This window comes from Homalodisca vitripennis, chromosome 6, assembly GCF_021130785.1.
Source record: "Homalodisca vitripennis isolate AUS2020 chromosome 6, UT_GWSS_2.1, whole genome shotgun sequence".
Taxonomy (NCBI): domain Eukaryota; kingdom Metazoa; phylum Arthropoda; class Insecta; order Hemiptera; family Cicadellidae; genus Homalodisca; species Homalodisca vitripennis.
The window spans coordinates 100,469,789-100,492,206 of NC_060212.1; the positions used below are offsets into that span (position 1 = coordinate 100,469,789).

The following is a 22,418-nucleotide window of genomic DNA, read 5'->3' on the forward strand; positions in this document are numbered from 1 at the left end:
ACACCCAGGGAATAAACTACTGGAGCCCATCAAGCGAGGCCAACCTTCTACCCGCAGTATGTCAACTGCTGTAATGTGTTGCAGGCGTCAGAAAGAAAACTAGCGCCCATAGGTACAATACAAGGCCACACCCAGGGAATCAACTACTGGAGCCCATCAAGCGAGGCCAACCTTCTCCCCGCAGTATGTCAACTACTGTAATCTGTTGCAGGCGTCAGAAAGAAAACTAGCGCCCATAGGTACAATACAAGGCCACACCCAGGGAATAAACTACTGGAACCCATCAAGCCAGGCCATCCTTCTCCCCGCAGTATGTCAACTACTGTAATCTGTTGCAGGCGTCAGAACGTAAACTGGCGCCCGGAGGTGCTCTTCTCGGCCACACCCAGAGGACAACTACTGGAGACCATCAAGAGATGCAAAGCAAAGAAGCAGCCACCCTTCTCAGCGCAGCAGAGCCACAGCTAGAGGTTTGCAGGGCTGGGTGGTTTGCCCCGGACTGCAAAATTTCAGGGGTTTAGAATTTTAGAAAATCGAATTATTGCGCTACAATCAGGAACGGCTTTAAGGTAGGGTGCGGTTGGGTGACCGCCCAGGGGCGCCGGACGAAAAGAGGCGCCGGTAGCCTTTTTTCGTATGTAATTGAATTGCAGTTAGTGGGCGCCGAAGAAATCTCGCCCAGGGCGCTAGTAATGCTAAAACCGGCACTGGCTACAATTACTGTGTATGCATAGTTCACTCTGTCTTCGCAGGAATCGCTTTATTGTTTTATAATAAAGTACTACGTGTTTGCTTGTTAATCACAACATAAATAGTACCGTTACAATTACGGAGGTAAAATAAAACTTTGTTTGTTTAATTTCTGCATTTAGGCACACAAAATAAATCATTTACAAATTAATAATAACACCCAATTACGTCAGTGAGAACAAAAACAGGTGCTAGATTTAGATAGTTTTCCACATTTTTCCGATTTGGCTGAGCATTAGTGAAGCGAATCACTCGATGGGTGTATATTAGCAACACTGAGTTCGAGAATGATATCTGTCACCCCATGCGATTTGGCTGAGCGTCAGCGAATATTTTTAATTATTTCTTATGGGTAGCTATGATGGCAACGAGAAAATATCAGGACAAATAAATTTTTAAACAATCCGTGTAAAATTATATTAAATTTTAGCAAGTGTTACTTTTATTCATAGCGAAAAAGAAAATTAAATAGACTGGAGACATTGTCAAAGATTAGGGTCAATATCGACTGGAACACTCTCTTGCGTTTATGTACTGTCGCTAGTTTACTGGAACGTTTTAATATTTGAATACGGCCATAAAACGTATCTTAGTGCACAAAAATGTGAATGTATTATGTGGTAATGGATCTTGAGAAAGGTTTTATTTGTACATTTTGATCCGTGCATGAAACCTTATTTTACATAGACAAGAATGCGTTCTCTGATGGTGCATATTCAACCATGAAATTAATTTGGCTGAGCGTCATAGACGCTGATCATTCCATAGGACATCTAGAGAACGCAATGAACTACACAGACTTGAAATTGTGTATTCACACTTAGAAAGAAATATATTGTAGCGTACTCTTGCATTGTAATTACTGTATATAGTTTTTTTAAACGATATGAACACCAGATTTGATTGATTAAAAGATGCAAATTGTAAATTTTATATTTAAGTGGTCCTCAAACAGTGGCGTAGCCAGGACCGGTGGATATCGGGGTGTAAAAATGAGAATTTTTGTAAGAAACATTAAGTTTTAAAACAATATAAATTTTATAGGTCTTTTGGAAACTTTTACACTAGACTTTCCTTTTGCTTGTGACCGCCCCCGCTCAGCTTGTACTCTGGCTACGCTACTGCTCTCAAATAAGCGAAATCTATTTAAAGGGTATAAATCTACTTATTAGATAGACAAAGACATTGACTGACAATTCTTCTGAAGATTTATACAAAGAATAACTCGTCAACGAAATATTGGGTTCTAAATGGCATGGCCTTGAAATAGATAACGATTCTACAAATACTGTATCTTAATAAATTGACTTTTAAAGTTACTTACTCTTCCAGTCACTGTCGCTTTGTTGGGGAAATGATTCAGCAAGTTGAAATTGATTATTTAAGAACCACTATGAATAAGATATTAACAAGTGTAAGTACCACATCAATTAACATTGAAGAGCATAACAGATCTCAGTGTACCGGTTATCATTATATGTGGAGCCAAAACATTTGAAAAAATAAAATTGTATTAAGTTAAAAAATAATGTTACTTCTTTTTCTGAATCACTTGATAGTATATTATACCAATTTCGTGTAGAATTGGGATGTGGTTTTAAAACATGAATTGTATTGTTTCGTTTTTAAAAGTAACTAGTAAATTGTTTTAACTCGAAAGATTGTAAAATGTTACTACTGTCGTTTCTGGGATTGTGAAAAATTTCAAACTAGTTAGTAATGTTATATCTCATAATGTTGCTCCGTATATCTCAGAACTCGGAGCAAATAACTTTAAACTTGGCAATTATGTTAAGCTAAAGAAAGCGATAATTATCACTTTTCCATTTCAAAATGGCGGCATCTAATAATTTTCCAACTTTAATATCCAAAACCTCTCCAATCCTACGTAATTTAATTACAGAACTAAATATACCAAATATATTTATACCGGTTGTAAAATAAAATAACTAAATCAAATTTAGTTGGTCAGTGTTTATGCTATCTTACAGAAGTCTTAGAAACAAGAGTTCTTAATTTGTTTAAGTTTTTAATTGAATTTACAAATTATTAACTAAGGTAACATTAATTTCAAACAATATTTTTGATATGACTTTTGAAATACAGCTTTTTGTAATAGTTTAAAGCGGTAAATAATTGTTATTAGTATTACTGTAGACTTTCGTTCAGTGGGTTGAGGTCGAGTGATCTAGCTGGCCAATTTTTACAGTTCCTCCACGCCCAATATATTTCAGAGGGTGTGTAACATTGAGGTAATCAGTCACAGTATTACTCAAATGAATCTGAGCACCATCTTGCATAAGCCACATGCTTACTCTTGTAGTAATTCTTATGTCATCCAATAAATCAGGAAAATTCGTTCTACAAATTCTAGCTAAATGTTTCCATTGAGACGGGGTGGAAGAATTTATGGACCAGCAAGTGACCACACAATACATTAAAACCGAACTGCTGCTGGTGAGACCTTATCATGGATTCGTGATGATTCTCTAGTTCCCAAGTATGCATGTTATGAGAATTTATTATTTTATCTCGGAGAAATGCAGCTTCTTTCGTAAATACCACTTTCTTAAAATGGTTTAAAATCTGAATATGACTTGTAAGTTGCTAATTACAATATTTAATCCTTGGAGGGTGAATTTTGGACTTTAGTCAGGTAAAATGGAAGGCCATTAGAGCGGAAACACCATGTTGCAGTTTGGTTTACATTTTGTCCGTTCGAATTTTCAATACCCTTCTGGAGTTCTCTCAACAGAATGGAAAATATCTTCTTCAATTTATGGCTTTGTTAAAAAGCCTTTCCTTAATAATGGTTACAATCGTAACTGTCTGTCTTAAACGACAATGGACATCTTAGAAAGTCAAAGTAGATATGACTGCTAAGAAACCGCTCCATGTAAATCCTTTGCTTCAGCACTGTTTTCCCAAACAGCGCCGTATGATAAATTCTTATCAGTCTACTCCTCATTGATGTATGTGGCGATCTTTCACTTAATTACTATTCACGTAATGTAATAAATTGTTCCAGTGAACACCATCAAAGCCAAATAAAAAAAAAATAATTCCAACACGTCGTAGCCTTAAAATGAAACTGTCCTCAATACTATTGTTAAGAAATAATTGAAAATTATAGATTCCTAACTAGAAAACAGTTGTTTATGTTGGAAAGACCAGTAAGTAACAAAATATTGTATGTAAAAAAACATAAACACTGACCACCTAAAATTGATTTAGTTATTTTATTTCTCAACTGATTTAAACAAATTTGATATCGTTAATTTTGTAATTGAAATAGCAAGAAATAGTTATTGTTAAAATCGTTATGTAGGATTAAGATTAAATTGTTTTTTTTTTACAGTAAAGTTTGAAAATGAAATAATACTGCCATTTTCAAATGGGAAGTGGTAATATTTATTTAAATATCTGTTATTTTACCTTTTATTAGCTTAACATAAATGCCACGTTTCATGTTATTTGATCAAACAAATTCTGAGATATAATCTTTTAATAAAAAACACGTATGCCCATATGAACTATGTTACTTGTTTTTCCGTCTACTATTACATCATTAAATTGTGTCAATTTCGCGAAACACGCTGTATATAACATCGTGGAAACAAATAACACTGTATATTTCTTAAAATGTACGTAACGGAAGGTAAAATGGTTACCGTACACATATATACAATTGTGTTTATTGGTTCTTGTCTTTAGTACAATAATTATTACTAAGCACTAAAAAGAATATTTACTAGCTGATTAGAATCAGCATAAAAGTAAATTATTTAAACTACAGGAGTTGAGTGGTGGAAAAGGGCGGAAAATTAAGTCCACGCAGCACCTCAAATATTGTAAACTGTTGCAGGCACCAGAACGAAAACTTGCGCCCAAGTTGCACTACACGGCCGGCCGCACACAACAAAAACTACAGGAGTATATAAGCAAGGCCAAGCTAAGCTGAGGAAAATCTTTTCCCTGCAGAATCTCAACTAGTGTAATCTGTTGCAGGCATCAGACAAAAAACTTGCGCCCAAGTTGCACTACACAGCAACAGACAACAACTACAGGAGTATATTCAGCAAGACCAAGCTAAGCTGAGGCCATTCTTTTCCCTGCAGAATCTCAACTAGTGTAATCTGTTGCAGGCATCAGACAAAAAACTTGCGCCCAAGTTGCACTACACAGCAACAGACAACAACTACAGGAGTATATTCAGCAAGACCAAGCTAAGCCGAGGCCATTCTTTTCCCTGCAGAATCTCAACTAGTGTAATCTGTTGCAGGCATCAGAACAAAAACTTGCGCCCAAGTTGCACTACACGGCCGCACACAACAACTGCTGAAGTAAATAAAGGAAGACCAAGCTAAGCTTGAGGCCATTCTTTTCCCTGCAGAATCACAACTAGTGTAATCTGTTCCAGGCATCAGAACGAAAACTTGCGCCCAGAGTGCACTACACGGCCACGCCCAGGGAACAACTACTGGAGTCCATCAAGCAAGGCCAAGCTAAGCTGAGGCCATCCGCTAGCCCGTTCAAGAAGAAAGGTGAGTCTACCCATTACTGGCTATTACACAATTATCGTATTATTCTACATCTAAAACCCTGGGTCTTGTAGAGAACAATTGTATTATGGTCTTACCTAACCTATACATTTTGATTTTATTTTTGTTTATTCAATTAGTATTTGATTATACGTTCGTGTATTATATATATATATATATATATATATATATATATATATTATTTATTTATTTATTTATGTTTTATATTATTGTTGGTTATTACTATTATTCATTTTCGTTATATTACATTTAGTTTAGTTTATTTTTCGTTATTTAGTTTATTATGTACATTTTTACCCAAACAATAACTGCAGTTAGAGGAAGTCCTTGTCAGTTCAGCCGTATTAAGGCGAGTAACTGAGTCGGTACTTAGTGCTAGTAACTGATTCGAGTTCTGTGTGCGAGTCACTGGGCCGAGTACAGGGTGCGAGCAACTGGGTCTAGCACTGAGCCCTAGTTACTTGATCGAGTACTGACTGGGTGCAGTAACTCAATCGGCTGTTTCTGCGGGGTTTTCTGGAAACGTACAGACATGAAATATTCGACGCCGTTTACTATAAATAGTTGCCTCATTTTTACATTTCTTTAATATGCACATTATCCAAGGAAGTTTTAAAACCAAGTGTGCACATTTGTACGTGATACAGTCTCTTTACGATGGAACGTTAAATAGCTTTCTAAGTTGTTCTGCATTTACAGTTGAATTGTTAGTACATTTCTGTATGTGTAAGGAATTCATTGGAAAACCTATACCGCCAGTTGCTGATGAACTAAATCCGATTTCTGGCTCTCTGTAGGCATAAGTATCGATCTAGGTCAACTAGAGGGTCAACATTTGGTGTGAATCTCCTTTTACCTTTACTACCTCTATATTTTCTCTCTCAACAGGACTGAACATTTCAACATGTCATCAACGACGGGTTTTATTGTGTCATGTTGACTGAAACTACAGATGAAAAATGGATGGACTTACATTACTGTAGTTGATAACATTACTAGCTATAGATAAAGCACCAGTTACAATGATAGTTACTTAACTAATAGTTGTTTACGATTTGATATATAGTTACATGGTATATGTTAATTACTATACCAGCTATAATTTCTGTTACTATAGTTAGTGGTAACGTTACAGTACTATAGTTTATTTACGATAAAAACTTTAGTACTTCACATGTCAGAGAACTGCGCGTTCATAGTTTTACCAGAGAAACTTATTACTGCTAATTTTTATCACGAACGCTCAAACAGAATTATTTATTTGTTCCTTGTCTAAGGATTTGTTGAAACTCCCTTAAAACACTACTGTAAAATATTTGTTTTTCAGAGAACTACGCGTTCATAGTTTTATCAAAGAAACTTATTACTGCTGATTTTTATCACGAACGCTCAAACAGAATTATTTATTTGTTCCTTGTCTAAGGATTTGTTGAAACTCCCTTAAAACACTACTGTAAAATATTTGTTTTTAGAGAACTACGCGTTCATAGTCTTACCAAAGAAATTTATTACTGCTGATTTTTATCACGAACGCTAAAACAGAATTATTTATTTGTTCCTTGTCTAAGGATTCGTAGAAACTCCCATAAAACACTAATGTAAAATATTTGTTTTTCAGAGAACTACGCGTTCATAGTTTTATCAAAGAAACTTATTACTGCTGATTTTTATCACGAACGCTCAAACAGAATTATTTATTTGTTCCTTGTCTAAGGATTTGTCGAAACTCCCTTAAAACACTACTGTAAAATATTTGTTTTTCAGAGAACTACGCGTTCATAGTTTTTACCAAAGAAAGTTATTACTGCTGATTTTTATCACGAACGCTAAAACAGAATTATTTATTTGTTCCTTGTCTAAGGATTTGTCGAAACTCCCTTAAAACACTAATGTAAAATATTTGTTTTTCAGAGAACTACGCGTTCATAGTTTTACCAAAGAAACTTATTACTGCTGATTTTTATCACGAACGCTAAAACAGAATTATTTATTTGTTCCTTGTCTAAGGATTTGTTGAAACTCCCATAAAACACTACTGTAAAATATTTGTTTTTTCTGAGAACTTCGCGTTCATAGTTTTACCAGAGAAACTTATTACTGCTGATTTTTATCACGAACGCTCAAACAGAATTATTTATTTGTTCCTTGTCTAAGGATTTGTTGAAACTCCCTTAAAACACTACTGTAAAATATTTGTTTTTCAGAGAACTACGCGTTCATAGTTTTACCAAAGAAAGTTATTACTGCTGATTTTTATCACGAACGCTAAAAATAATTTTTTATTTGTTCCTTGTCTAAGGATTTGTAGAAACTTCCTTAAAAAACTACAGTAAAATAATTATTTTTCAGAGAATTACGCATTCATATTTTTACCAATATTTGTGTTTCCAGTGTTTTTTTATAAAATTGTGTGTTTATAGTATTTTTGCTATGTTTAGATACGAGCGTACATTCTATTCCATGCAGTTCTGTCATGTAGCTTTTTGTAACTATATTTTATGTTCGTTGTATATACAAAACATAAATAGTTCACCAATGGCACAGTAATTCTTGTCAACAGTGATAAGACCAACCCAAAGATGCAAATCCCAGGAATACACTTTTACAGTGTGCCTTGCAAGTGTTTCCCTATAAATATAAAGGCGTTTTATGTAAGTGCCTGAAATTTTAAATTTAAATTTTCACGCAATTATTTTATATTTATAATTATTTTAAATATAATTATTTTTTATATAATTATTATCACTATAATTAGTGATTCAAAACGATTCAAAATTATAAGCGTGACAACAAATTTTGTAGAACAGAGTACGGCCATTTTCGGAGATCTTCATAGACTTTTTGTTTATTAATTCACTATTTCAAATTTATGCATCTCAAAGGAAAAATAGAAACATCAGCAAATAATGGTAAAAATGTGCATTTTGTAAAATTGTGATTTGCGGAGTTGTGAGAGTGTCATATATCAAATAAAAATTAACAGTAAACATAGGTTTTGCTACAAGTATGCTGGATCATTCGTAGCGACAAGTTATACCGGCGGCGATTTAACTCCTGTTTTTAAGTCAGTTGAAAGAGTTCACTCATGTTTTAAAAATGTCGCTTGTTTGGAAAATACAAATATAAGCTCCTCATAGTTACAATTTTAACTAAAACAACGTGTTAACATAGTTCGAGTAGGTCGCCCTCCAGCACGAACCAGAACCAGTAGCTCCAGCAGCTTCCTAGAGGCGACGACATGAATGTGACCGGATGAGCTCGCATCTGAGTCGGACGGTAGCGAAAGTGTTGACCACAAACAACAACAATGCAGGCGTGACAGACAGCGCATGCGCGGTAGTGACTGACACGTAATGGCGGGTAATGCGCGTCTCAAGGTCGCGTCGTGCGCACGCGCATTGTTTATTTACAGATCAACCCAGAGAGCCTCATTCTGTGATTTGATATTTTATCACTTTTTAGTATTACCGCCAGTTGTGACAAATAACACCATTAACTATGTTAATAACAATATGTGGCCACGATTTTGATTTATGCTTTTGTTAATAATTAACAATTATTCTAAAATAATTTGTGTACATCTTTGTTTATAGCACATTCTAAAATACAGTGGTTGTAAAGTTCGTATAAAAAAAACCATACCTAAAAGTTGAGGGGTATTCAGTTTGACATCTACCTCGTATCACTTTTGGCCACATACAAGTTGCTACAATTTCTTATTAAACCCATTGTGTAGGTAAAAGATTCCCTGAAATAATCTCCGACTCTAAATTTTGGTACAAAAGGACATCTTTATTACTTTCACAATATAATTTAATACGAAAACCACATTCGCCGATACAAAATAGAAAAAAAACACACGTTTAAATTTTGAGTTTATTAACAGTTTCGCTGTCTAAACTTTAAAGAAATAACCGGTGAGCTCTAAATTAAACAGTTGACTAATTGCTATATTTTTAGTCGCACACATTAAGAAACCCTTAAAGGTATCCGGACAGAGACCGAATTGTCTTAGTCCATGTTATGTCAGAGGATTATATTGTCACTCAGGAGAGAGTGCCAGTAAAGAGACTGAATCTCATATAAACATCTGAAATGTATGCAGTGTTAAGGACAATAACATCATCTTTTCGTCTCATCCGATAAGTTCGGTCATTACAGGTATACATAAGTTACCGCGAGCTGTGGCGTGGACAATAATTACTGGAATCATCTGTTGGACAGGAAAGTGTAAGCTCGGTGTATAAGAGCATGTCATAAATGGTAATACATTTCTATGTATAATCATTTCATGTTGATCAATCTATATGAAATCTAGTATTTTTATACCTCTTAGCATTGAAAGTAGCCTATAACATGTTTGATACTTTTCTATAAGGCATTGATAATAAATTACTGTCTCTATCTTTTATTGTTTGTTTGTCGTTTGAATTGGTTATGTGGTATATTATATTGCGGTTTCTGCATCAACGTCATGCACTAAGAATGATAAATCATGTTGATATTTTTCTGGAAGTATTTCTCTGCTAAATAGGCCGTAATAACAGTGGGATTCTCAGTCGTGGTAGGACAACGTGGTATGTCTCAACGATGCCTCAGCACAATAGCGTCTGTCATTATGCCAGCGTGCCAATTAAATATACCTGTAGTTCCACACGCCTATTGATCAACAATCCAAAGTGTGTGGTCACAAATTGCAATTTATCGCGTTACAGTTACATGTAATTGTGACATTCTACCGGTTACGTTGCTATCGAACCAGTAGCCATTTAGAACAGGTGAAAGTTTAAGATGTGTCTGCTACCTTACGTAATATCACGAATTAATGAGTTACAATAGAGGCGGGAGAACTTGCTGGCGGGAGGAAGCGTACGGACGCGTGGACGCGCGAGACTCGCCAAATTGTAACCGTCACGTCCGTGTGCTAATGTTCCACCGCGGCCGACGCGACGCGACGTGAAACCATCAATCGAGGCCTGAAATCTGCAAGAGCAGAACGGATCGATAACTTTCATGCCTTTGACTGTAATTCTGGGTTACACAACTGTAAGATCCGCGTTTTGTGCAGGTCTGTTGCATAAGACAACTTTCTTATTGAAATTATTTTAGAGTTTGTAACATTACTGCTTACTAAATGCATAATGTAAATTCTAGAGGCAAAAAGAATACAGTAAATGTTGTATTGAATTCTCATTGAAACTAATAAAGTAATATGAGTCGTAAAGCGTTTGTTTATATTTATCATTACCTATCTTATAGGTCACCTATCTTATAGGTATTATATAGGTCACCTATCTTAGTGTACCTAAGTAGTTGATATTAAATTATCTTTATTTTCCGTTGACAGTTACCAAGTAAAATAGTCTTTTAACGAATTTTCATAACAACAGCTCCATCTGGAACCAACTGATTGCGCGGTGCTGTTATCTCTGTGGACAATGTCCGCAGCTTTATCTATTAAGTCATCTCCATGGCTGCTACTCCACTTGTCCGGACTAGAGTCTTCGTTATAAAATGTTATTCTGAACATATTAACAGTTGTAATAACAAATGTTGATGCATTCAAAATCTAAAGTTGACCCACAAACATTTTTTATAAATTTACCTACAAGAAAACCACAATTTATTAATCAATGGACATTTCATAATCTGTAGAATGAAATATAAATGTATTTGTGTACCTGAACGCAATATCGTATGTGAACGAATTAAGTGTAGCGCCTGCAATTGTTTTGGCGGCAACTGTCGTACTGTTCTGTGTAACCAGCTGCAGAAAGCTTTTAGTTGGAGCTTCACCTTTATAACAGTTTATATTAGCAAAGAATTTGTTTAAATATATACATTAATGGTTTTGTAAATATTCCTTGATTATTTTGAAATATTCGATATTTATGAGTGTTAAATTTGTTTTGACGTAATTATAAAAAATCTCAACTGTTATATGCGTTAACTATATTTTGTTTGAGTCTTGAGTTATTTTTACCCTCCACTGGAAAGTTAGTTTAAAATACCATGGCACTTGAGATTTCAGCTTTACATAAATAGACTTTAATTTGACGTCGTTGAATTGTTTGTTTTAGAGTATGTGCTAATAACGACCCCCAGAAGGAAACAAACGTCAGAAATTAAAATGGACGTTCCCATAGAGGAAATTGTAATCAATTGAGTGGCGTCAATGATCTTATATTTTATATGAAGAACTAAACGGAATAATTAGTTAGACGACTTTTCTTCACCGCTGGGAAACACGAATAATGTAAATTACTGTCAATAAGTAAATTATGAGTAATAAACCGATAAAAAATTGTATGCGTTGTTTTATTATTTTTCTTCTGAGGTAACAATACTGTCTGTATATACTACAGTTAATGTTGTTGTATGTGAGAAGTATAGGCCTATAGATAGCAAGCTTCCGTTCGGGAAACGGAGGGGTGAAATGAGGTTTGAGCCTGGAAAATGCGACTCATAACTTAAATATATTTGAATATTTACACAATAACTTAAAATATATTTGAATATTTACACAATAACTTAAATATATTTGTTTATTTATACAACTTAAATATAATTGATATTATTTATTGATAACTTAAATATATTTGAATATTTATACAATAACATAAATATATGTGAATATCTATACAAAAACAAATATATTTGCATATTTATAAAAAACCTAATATATTTGAATATTTATGCAATTAATTAAGTACCTATATTAGAATATGTATACAATAACTTAAATATATATGAATATTTATATAATAAATACATCGTTTTACATGCATTTTATGTTTTAAGAATCTTTCTTTAGAGGAAATGAAGACTCTAAATTTAAGGTTATATGTAATTTTTTCGAAATACAAACTTTCGTTATGAGTGGAAAATAGACAGCTATGAACATTTAGTAGAACAACAAGATTAAAAATATAAAGAAAAATACTTCAATAATAAAGAACCGTATTGTTAAATGTTTTTGGTTCAGGTTTATGTAAAGACGTTTGCAGGTATCTGATTTAAAGTATTAATTTAATCATATTTTGAATGTTTGTTAATAGTAAATACGTTGTACACAAATCTTGTGTAACTATCACACGAAGGATGTTGACTGAATTATGTATTTTAATACCCAATAGTATCTAAACGTACAGATATATCCTTTTAAAAGGATCACACGTTTAAAAAGCTGCTACTGAAATATTACCTCTTGAAAAGAATATATGAAAAATACAAAATACAATCTGTATTAGTTATAACTATATCATTATTAACTTACATTACATAACAATTGTGGACTGCTACAACATAAACCTAGGTGATTCTTTCTTTATTGTAATTGTTAATTTTAGTTTCCTAACGAAATACGTTTAATTCTCCCACATTGTTTTCTTTTTACACAGCCTTGCGGCTTGGAACTAGTTCAATCGTATTTAAAACAAATAAAAATATCTAAGTATGAGGAAAAGTCCGGCAAGTAAATTATGCAATATTGTATCACCATCACAGTTTGTCATCGTTGTGGAAGGATACAGAGCGCCTGCAATGCAGCCTGAGCAATCTACTATCTGAAGTACTTGCCGGGTGGTATTCTGTATTTTACAGGGGCGCCGAAACTGCACCGACTGAAGAGTAAAACACAATAATTTAATGTTAAATATTCGTGTGGTTTGATGTAAAATCTTTTTACAATTACACGATTACGAGTCATTGGAATTGTTATGTTGTTATTTCAATGAATCGACGAATAACGTATGCACCGTACAAAGAAACAAGCAACTTATGTAGAATACGCAACTCTTTGTCGTGCCAATGAAGTCACAAATTCAATAACTTTTAAGAAAGAATACTAATTCAAAATTTTGTCATTTTATCAAACAATTGCCTTTTTATTCTGAAGGTTTTTTTTACTAGAAATTTAATTTATGTTTTTATATTATACCTTTATTGTTTATTCGATTACTTATTTATTCGATTTGAAATAAGAATTATATTTAATTAGTTTAAATAGGTCTTCTAATGTGCATTAAAATAATTAATTTGGACTACGGCTAAAAGGTGTTTTTCTAATCCAATGTATATATAAATTTTAATTTATAATAATAAACGTTTAAACAGAGAACAGTTCAAATCAATGTACAATTTGTGTGAACTCTATGGAAATCTATCCTCAAAAGGTCCATTAACCTCCTTTAAGCTGTTTATTAACATGTGAAATACTTTGATGAATATTATTATCTAGATTTTTAACTTTACCTTCCGGGTGTGCAAAGTTTGTTTAGTCAGGGAATATAATTAAAATTTAGATTGTGTGATTACTTTTGATTTAAGCAACTCCGAATATATTTATAAGTATTATAATTAATTCGCTAACCTGAACAAAATATAATATTATCCTCGAATACTTCTTGCCTTAAAAGGGTATTGTAACATTAGATTTGGGAACCTACTGTTTGTAGGTTCCCAAATCTAATGTTCGGCAATAGAAATGCCGAAGATGGAGAGAGGGTACAAGCCCTTTGCGGAGATACCCAAAAGTTGAACCCTTGGCATTATTACGAGAATATAATTCAAGAAATGTTTTAATTAAAATGAAGTGTATCCGAGTTTAGTGGCCTTTTAGCGCAGTAGTAGCCAAGTACCACACTTTTATGTAACATACATACACAAACAGCTAGACCACAAACTATAAACGTCACATAAATTTACATAAATGTCCATATGAACATTTAAAATCATTCTTATATGTTATGTAGCAGATAGCTTGTATTTCTTAAACACTTCCTGCCCACCATTTAAAAACGATCTTGTATGTGGAATGAACATTACGTGACCTTAACCTAGGTCAACCTACGCCTATACATAGGTAGAAAGTAGGCATAGATGGACACGAGTATATAAACCGGAGACTGTGATACCATTTGGGAAGTTGGCAATGTAATATTTAGGTTATATTCTCAGGAGTAGGGCAGGCTGTTACGTGTTGATTGCCGAGGGAGGAAAGCTTCAACAGGCAACATAAACCTTCCGTAGTTACGTGCAGTTTGACACTAAGATGTAACCCGGAAACTGTGAGACCACTTGCGAAGTTGGCAATGTAATATTTAGGATATATTCCCCGGAGTGGGGCAGGCTGTTACGTGTTGATTGCCGAGGGAGGAAAGTTTCAACAGGCAACATAAACCTTCCGTAGTTACGTACAGTTTGACACTAAGATGTGACCCGGAAACTGTGAGACCACTTGCGAAGTTGGCAATGTAATATTTAGGATATATTCCCCGGAGTGGGGCAGGCTGTTACGTGTTGATTGCTAAGGGAGGAAAGTTTCAACAGGCAACATAAACCTTCCGTAGTTACGTGCAGTTTGACACTAAGATGTGACCCGGAAACTGTGAGACCACTTGCGAAGTTGGCAATGTAATATTTAGGATATATTCCCGGAGTGGGGCAGGCTGTTACGTGTTGATTGCTAAGGGAGGAAAGTTTCTACAGGCAACATAAACCTTCCGTAGTTACGTGCAGTTTGACACTAAGATGTGACCCGGAAACTGTGAGACCACTTGCGAAGTTGGCAATGTAATATTTAGGATATATTCCCCGGAGTGGGGTAGCTGTTACGTGTTGATTGCTAAGGGAGGAAAGTTTCAACAGGCAACATAAACCTTCCGTAGTTACGTGCAGTTTGACACTAAGATGTGACCCGGAAACTGTGAGACCACTTGCGAAGTTGGCAATGTAATATTTAGGATATATTCCCCGGAGTGGGGCAGGCTGTTACGTGTTGATTGCTAAGGGAGGAAAGTTTCTACAGGCAACATAAACCTTCCGTAGTTACGTACAGTTTGACACTAAGATGTGACCCGGAAACTGTGAGACCACTTGCGAAGTTGGCAATGTAATATTTAGGATATATTCCCCGGAGTGGGGCAGGCTGTTACGTGTTGATTGCTAAGGGAGGAAAGTTTCAACAGGCAACATAAACCTTCCGTAGTTACGTACAGTTTGACACTAAGATGTGACCCGGAAACTGTGAGACCACTTGCGAAGTTGGCAATGTAATATTTAGGATATATTCCCCGGAGTGGGGCAGGCTGTTACGTGTTGATTGCTAAGGGAGGAAAGTTTCTACAGGCAACATAAACCTTCCGTAGTTACGTACAGTTTGACACTAAGATGTGACCCGGAAACTGTGAGACCACTTGCGAAGTTGGCAATGTAATATTTAGGATATATTCCCCGGAGTGGGGCAGGCTGTTACGTGTTGATTGCTAAGGGAGGAAAGTTTCTACAGGCAACATAAACCTCCGTAGTTACGTGCAGTATTTACAACATGACTCCTGTTCCTTCGTTATTCGCTGCATCGCATAGTACTTTCTACGTGTGTTTTTAGAAATAAATATGTACAGTCTTAATGACGTACATTTTATTTAAGTAGATTTTTGGCCTGCTGAAATAGGAAATATGTTTTGTTGTATGGGACTTACATTGGATTTATACCTAGACGTATCTTAGTCTGACCTAGAAAAATGTTTTCTGGCGTTTAATAGTCTATGGACTTTCTTTATTCCAATCTGTTGAGAAAGTTATTATGTATTTTGGATAAGGATCGAATAAGGATGTTATTAATGGTTTACAAAACGTATTATATCATCATGAAACATTTTAATAAAACGTATTCATATATTTATTGTAGTTAACGTTTATATATGTTAAATATTTGCACTACCCAAACTCGTTCACTGCGGCATTATGCACAATCTCATACACTCCCAGCATATATTCTTCGTTCGGCCGAGATAACCCGAATTAATATTGAAATAAATTACAACCTCCTTCAATAATTGCATGGAAATTTAAAGACATAAGTTAGAGCGCCTGTAACTCTGGAATACGTTCCATCTACACAGATATGCAAACTTGTTGCATGGAAGCATCTGCAGGCGCATATGGCACCAGAGCTTATGAGGACTTCGACGTGTTTTAATTATCTCCATCTCATTGAATCTGTATTATTTTATGTTGATGTACATTACATATTTTTCTTTCTACAGTTTGTAGCTGAAACACACATATAATCCATATAGTTTACCAAATATATTAATATTTAGCGTATCGCGCGTGGTTTAAAACCAGGTTGTTACCCAAAATTTAACCTGAAAATATTTTCTGTGATCTATAACTACTGAGCGCAAAAATAACAAAAACTTTATTGTTTGAACAAGATTACGCAATATTTCAGCCTTATTGTCCTAATGAGCCAACATTAGACTATATTTTAGATTGATTGTACTTATGTGCCAAGATTAGACAATATTTCTGCCTGATTGCACTGGTATGTCCTAAGATTAGACAACATTTCTGCCTGATTGCACTGATGTGCCAATATTAGACTATACTTCAGGCTGATAGCGCTGATGTGTATTGAAAATAGTTGCATGTGTTACCTACCGGGCATGTTTCGACCCTAACGATGGCAAAACTGTGAAGAATAAACTGCCAATTTTAGATCGTAAAGTGGTGAAATTTAGTGATGAAGTTCTTTTTCATAAAAACTAAAATATTGGAATCCTCCTTGTCCAGATCTACTTAACCAATGAGACATGTCTACTTAGATGGTGAAACATTTACACGATACTCGACCGTACACTCATCATCCTTCATTCGTATTGATCAGAAACTAAAACACTTGTGTATGACATCTTCTGAACTTAAAAATCCTTAGTATAGCATTGAAATGAGATAGTAAAGTGTTCAATACTTCAATAATAACTTAAACATTGACATAATTTTGACGAGACATAAGATATGTTAATAAAAGATATGTTAATAATTAAAAAAAAATGTAACGAGATGGCTTCTTGCTGATAAAATATATTAGCATCTCTCCCTCGGGATTATATAATCTGGGTTTACCTTTATAAGTAGATTCCAATACAGTGCCCAATAAATAACTATGATTGAAATAATTATTTCCAAACAGATAATAGTTCTTTTATCTTTATACATTTTTTACAACATTGCTAAATATTAATTTTTAAATCCCACAAATCTACACCAGTTCATATTTTTATACAACATTAAAGCTTGGTTAGAGAATGTAAGTAGACAAACGATAAAAATAATATTTTACGAACTTGTTTTAGATGTTTTGGAGTCACTAGACAGTACTTCAGTGTGATTGAGCTGTAGCTTATCATCGTAGTATAATTAGTGAGACCTTGGTACAGTTCGTGTCTGACTCTCGCGCCAAGGTAGCCCGCATTGCTCTTGCCTTCACCCCCTTACATTTCCCTTCACCACCTCGCGACTGTATATACGGTTTTACTTATACCTTTCTTTGTCCTCATAATCTGTTTTTAATTATTACAATTATTGTTTATTTATTTGTCTTTGTAACTAACCTACGTAAGTACGGAAAAAACATGAGATGGATCTATCTCGGATCTCATCGTGATAAGAAAACGATAAGGTAAAGTCTCAGATAAGAAAAGTTGCAGATAACAAGTGGCTGGCCGGCTATAAGGACGTCTGTGTACTGCTCTTTTGTAGACGCCAGACAAATACCGGCAGGCTGTGACCACGTCGGTTATATGTAACATGTTACAGTGGATACAACGTTGGCCCAACGAACAGTGGCAATCGAACCTGTATTTTACAATTGTACTTGTTAATGGGGTCGTTGGCCTAACGAAACATATAAGCTATTTGTAAGTAAATTTTGGATCGTTGGGTAAACGAACCTAGATTGTTAATATACTGTTTAAATTTTAAAAAAGGTTCATTGGGCCAACGGCCCGCTAAAATATGTTTTACTTTATCTAACAAATCAGTCCGATTATACCACTGAACGTTGGGCCAACGACCCTCTTGTTTAAAACTGATGTTTGGGTCGTTGGGCCAACGATCGGTGGAGTAATCGAACCTTCTCAGCAAGTATATACCTAACTTAAATTTAATCTTTTTATTTTTCGATGGTAATAAACATGTGAAGGGAGATTAACGTGTAATTTAACATTTGTTAAATTAAACATTCTAATCGTAAAACTTAATAAAATGAAATTTTAGCTTATAATTTAGGTTATTGATTTACTAATTTTAATATGGTTTTCTCTTAATTTTGTCATTTTTAGACAAATGCTGTTTTTAAAGATCCTTAAAGTTTTTTGAAACCCTGTACTTCGGTTGAAGAAAGTGATTCAACGACCACCAGTGCGAGTATAAACTTATTTGGGGCGTGATACAACAGGCAGTGGTGCGCGGCTGACTATAAACTGTGTTGACTAAATGAAGGAACAAGGGAAACGGAACATTTTCCCGCCATTATCAGCAGGAAGGAAAGCGGGGCCACTATACCACTCCGTTCCTCTATCAGCTAGTAATGACGCTATTGTAGTCGGTAACAACTTGTGGGCATAAATCGCTTGCTTATGCAATTACTCTCACTAAATACGAAAGCAGTTACGAGCCAGATGAGAGGTTATGTTGCGCCTGGATACGTTATTGGCAAAGAGAAAGATTTTATTTATTTATTCAGGTGCTTGTCAGCAATGACAGCTCTCGCAGTTTACAAATTTTATATCACGTTTTGGGTCATATAAACAATTATTTATGGTTTTGAGGTTTTAAAAAAAAAAAAAAAAAAAAAAAAAAAACTGTTACAATTAGTCTAAAGGTGGCAAATTTGGAAAACGTTCATGCCATTCTGCTCTCTTCCTCTACCAATCTACTTTTGTGGCAAGACTGACCTACAACAGCCTTTCATTCATGTGATATTATGCAGAACTCCATCTCGTTGAAACCATTCTACCACATGTTTCATCACAATATCTGTCCAAACATTTAACTTCTCTGGGTTCTGCACTTGTGTTACAGACGTCTACTGTTGGATTGTATGTTCCAGTAGACAGTTACTCTCTCATTAAAAAATGAAACCTACACAAAGTGAGCATTTCAAAAATATTTAGGTGCCTGCAATTTAATACATCAACGTTTTGTATTGATGATCCACAAAGGTCGTATTTCCGCCAAAGTGATCCAATAAAAATGGTGTTTACTTTTATGTACAACTCAACCTTTTTCCTATTTAACTATGTGTACCGCTATAACGAGATTCGATAAGTAGGATATCATGACAAAATACATAGAATAATAATTAAATATGGGCAAAGCTGGATATAATATGTTCTGTTACAATTCAAACTTATAGACCTAATTTTCCCGTCCTGGGATCTTTCAGCAACCCTGATATTGCTTCTTCGATGCACACGAATTTAACTGAGGTAGTAAACGTAGGCCTTATTGGACACCGCGCTTCGGATTTATTCGTATCGCCAAGCTGAACGTTTGATTGCTTAACAATAGTTATTTAGACCATACAGGACGAACACGATTGTTCAGCTTGAAGAGGTTTAATTAATAGGTCATCAATATCAGTCTCATCAATAATTTTGCCGACCGTGACGAAATACTCTTGTAAACCCAAGCCACTGACCGAACGATCTGTACGCCCGTATCACCAACACACACTAACATATCATGTAACAATACTTTTGCCGACCGTGACGAAATGCTTCTATAAAACCCTTTTTTACACTCGTACATCGTGCATTGCTGCGACGGCCTGTGGAAAATGAAAAGCTTTTGTTCTTGAGCTTTGCTAATACAGCTTCAAATCAAATCTGTATATAACTCGTTAAATGGTTGCACTAAATACACAAACGTTAATCGTAATAAATACGTGGACCAGACAAAGACGGTGCTAGTCAACCGGCTGTTTTAGATTACGATGTCGGGTTATTTTCTTTGTACCACCCAAATGACCTTTGTACCTCTGTAGTCCCGTTTCACCGAAGTACCGGTACCGGTTTTGGCGGCAAGGTTGCTGCACTGACCTTCCCCAAGAGAGCGGAGGCGTAGCGACACGTGTACCGGACTTGGCACCAATATTTGCCATGTACTGGGCCACTTTATAGTACTCCTGTTTTACTCTTACACGATATCGTATTGCTTTTTATCGATCATCCACGTCATATATACTCTTTCTTGTTTTCACTTTTCACCATACGTCTGGTATTTGATAGAAGAATCGATTATAGTTCTGAGTAAATTACTGACTGGTATAAAAATAAACAAATTATTTCTTTAAAATGTATGATTTGTGACAAATCCTCTAATTGGAGGTCGTCAAGTGGACACTCTCCCATCACTTCTGTGGGTGTGGCGGAGGGTGGAGTCGCAGATACCCCGGTTAATGTCAATGCGGATTACCTACATTTGGATGAATATCAACTACATCAGTTAAGCACTAATCAAATCAAACTTATAATTTAAAAGAAATTCTATAAAATCCAAGAAATAATATAACACAGTATATGAAAATAAATATTTACTATATTTTTACCATAATGTGGTTAGTTTAATGTATTTACTTTATGTTACTTATCTGCAATAACTATCTTTTTCACTTATAATACTGATAAATTCTACTATTTGTCCGTTAACATCGAAGAGTCTCTACATCAGTCCGTGTGCTCCGAATTTATTCGGCTCTCTAGGAATCTAATTTACGACTCTAAAAGACACATGAGTCGGCCAGGACCGAATATTGAGACAGTCCGCAAACTCCGAATCCTCCTGGATTCCGTAGTGCCGAAAAGTAGAATCGTCCGTGAGCCTCGAATTGTATTGCCACTTTTTAGGTAGACATTTTCCTTGTCGTAAAAAAACACGTTTACTACTCTTGTATAGCTCGCGGGAATGCTATGTCCTACTTATTTTTCCAACTTATTTAGAAATGCAGATCGATAACTTTACATCACTTTACTGTAATATGCTGTAGGTCTAACGTTTCTTTATACATACACTGATTATTTAATTCGAACAGTGCCATAAAAGAAATATGACAATGCTCCATTAGATCCATCCAACCACCCGAACCTGTTTACTGGAGAGTAGTCATTGTGTGATGATGGTAACTTTTCAACCCTAAATTTTTGTTACCTCCCCCTCACGTTTTTCTTTTCGCAGAGATTCAAGCCTCTTCTATCTCAATATGTTATGCTTCAAGCCCTTGTTCTGGGCCTATGCATTGACTTACAGCTAACTGTACTGATCTAAGCATTTCTCGTGCACGCATATAATGCTTTAGGAAAACGGATCTGATATCCCAAAAATCATGTATGAAGTTCATCCAACTCAATAATTATGTATATTAAAATACAAATTAATAACGAATTGAATAATTATACTCGTAATTCTAGCATAAATAGTCATACTGAAGTATCATTGAAATTATTTATATGTAGTAATAAAAAAATAGATTAATTTTAAATTAAGCTCTATTTTGAGGATTTTTATTTAAAGCTAAAACTTAAGAAAATTTCAAATGTTTTGTTGCTTAAAACATTCAGAATTAATATTTCAATCATTATTGAAGATTCAGTAGTCATCAATGTTCTTGGATTGGCAACCCTGCTGCGTTTTTGTCCACGGCCTATTGTAAAGACAATGATCGCATCGGGGCAAATTGTGTACAGCCTCTATTGACCTTATTTATTCCGTACTATCTTTAAAATGTACATTTCTTAGTACATCTGGAAACGTTGTATCTAGATTTAATTACATAGAATGAGTTTATGAATTCGCAATAGACAACGATGAAAAGTTTCAAAAATTACTTAAATTGTGATGTCAGTAAAAAACAAAATATCCAGGTAACACAATTAATTAGTTATTACAATTTGTTATTGATGTGTTGAATATTATAAGTAATTTAGCTTTAAATGTATTAAAGATGCCGTAACATGTAAACGTAACACGATTCTTATATTTTCTAAACTACATACTTCTAAAATAAAATAAAAAAAAACTATCTATTTAAGTGTTTTCCCATCTCAAAGGCTGAAAATTTTAGATTTGTTACGTTTTTGGCTAAGGTTACATATATTTACTAGGCTATGTGTAGTTTACATTCATATGATTATCCTATTGAAAATGAGTTACCTACTTTAACACACACAAAAACAACAATTTTCATAATATTTAAATGGATTTCTTGAAATAACAGGAGTATCCAAAAAAATATATAATAACAGTGTAAATGGAGGAAAC

General features: G+C 34.6%; 1 protein-coding gene across 1 annotated transcript in view; it reads left to right on the forward strand.

The window, feature by feature from the left end:
• LOC124364646 (protein spire-like) overlaps positions 1 to 11,619 on the forward strand; it is a 56,105-nt gene extending 44,486 nt beyond the window's left edge. Inside the window, exons 5-7 of the mRNA XM_046820276.1 lie at positions 339 to 470; positions 5,171 to 5,294; positions 11,393 to 11,619. Coding sequence (XP_046676232.1) covers positions 339 to 470; positions 5,171 to 5,294; positions 11,393 to 11,478 — 342 coding nt within the window. The 3' untranslated portion in view covers positions 11,479 to 11,619. The remainder of the gene's footprint in view (positions 1 to 338; positions 471 to 5,170; positions 5,295 to 11,392) is intronic.
• Positions 11,620 to 22,418: the final 10,799 nt, after the last annotated feature.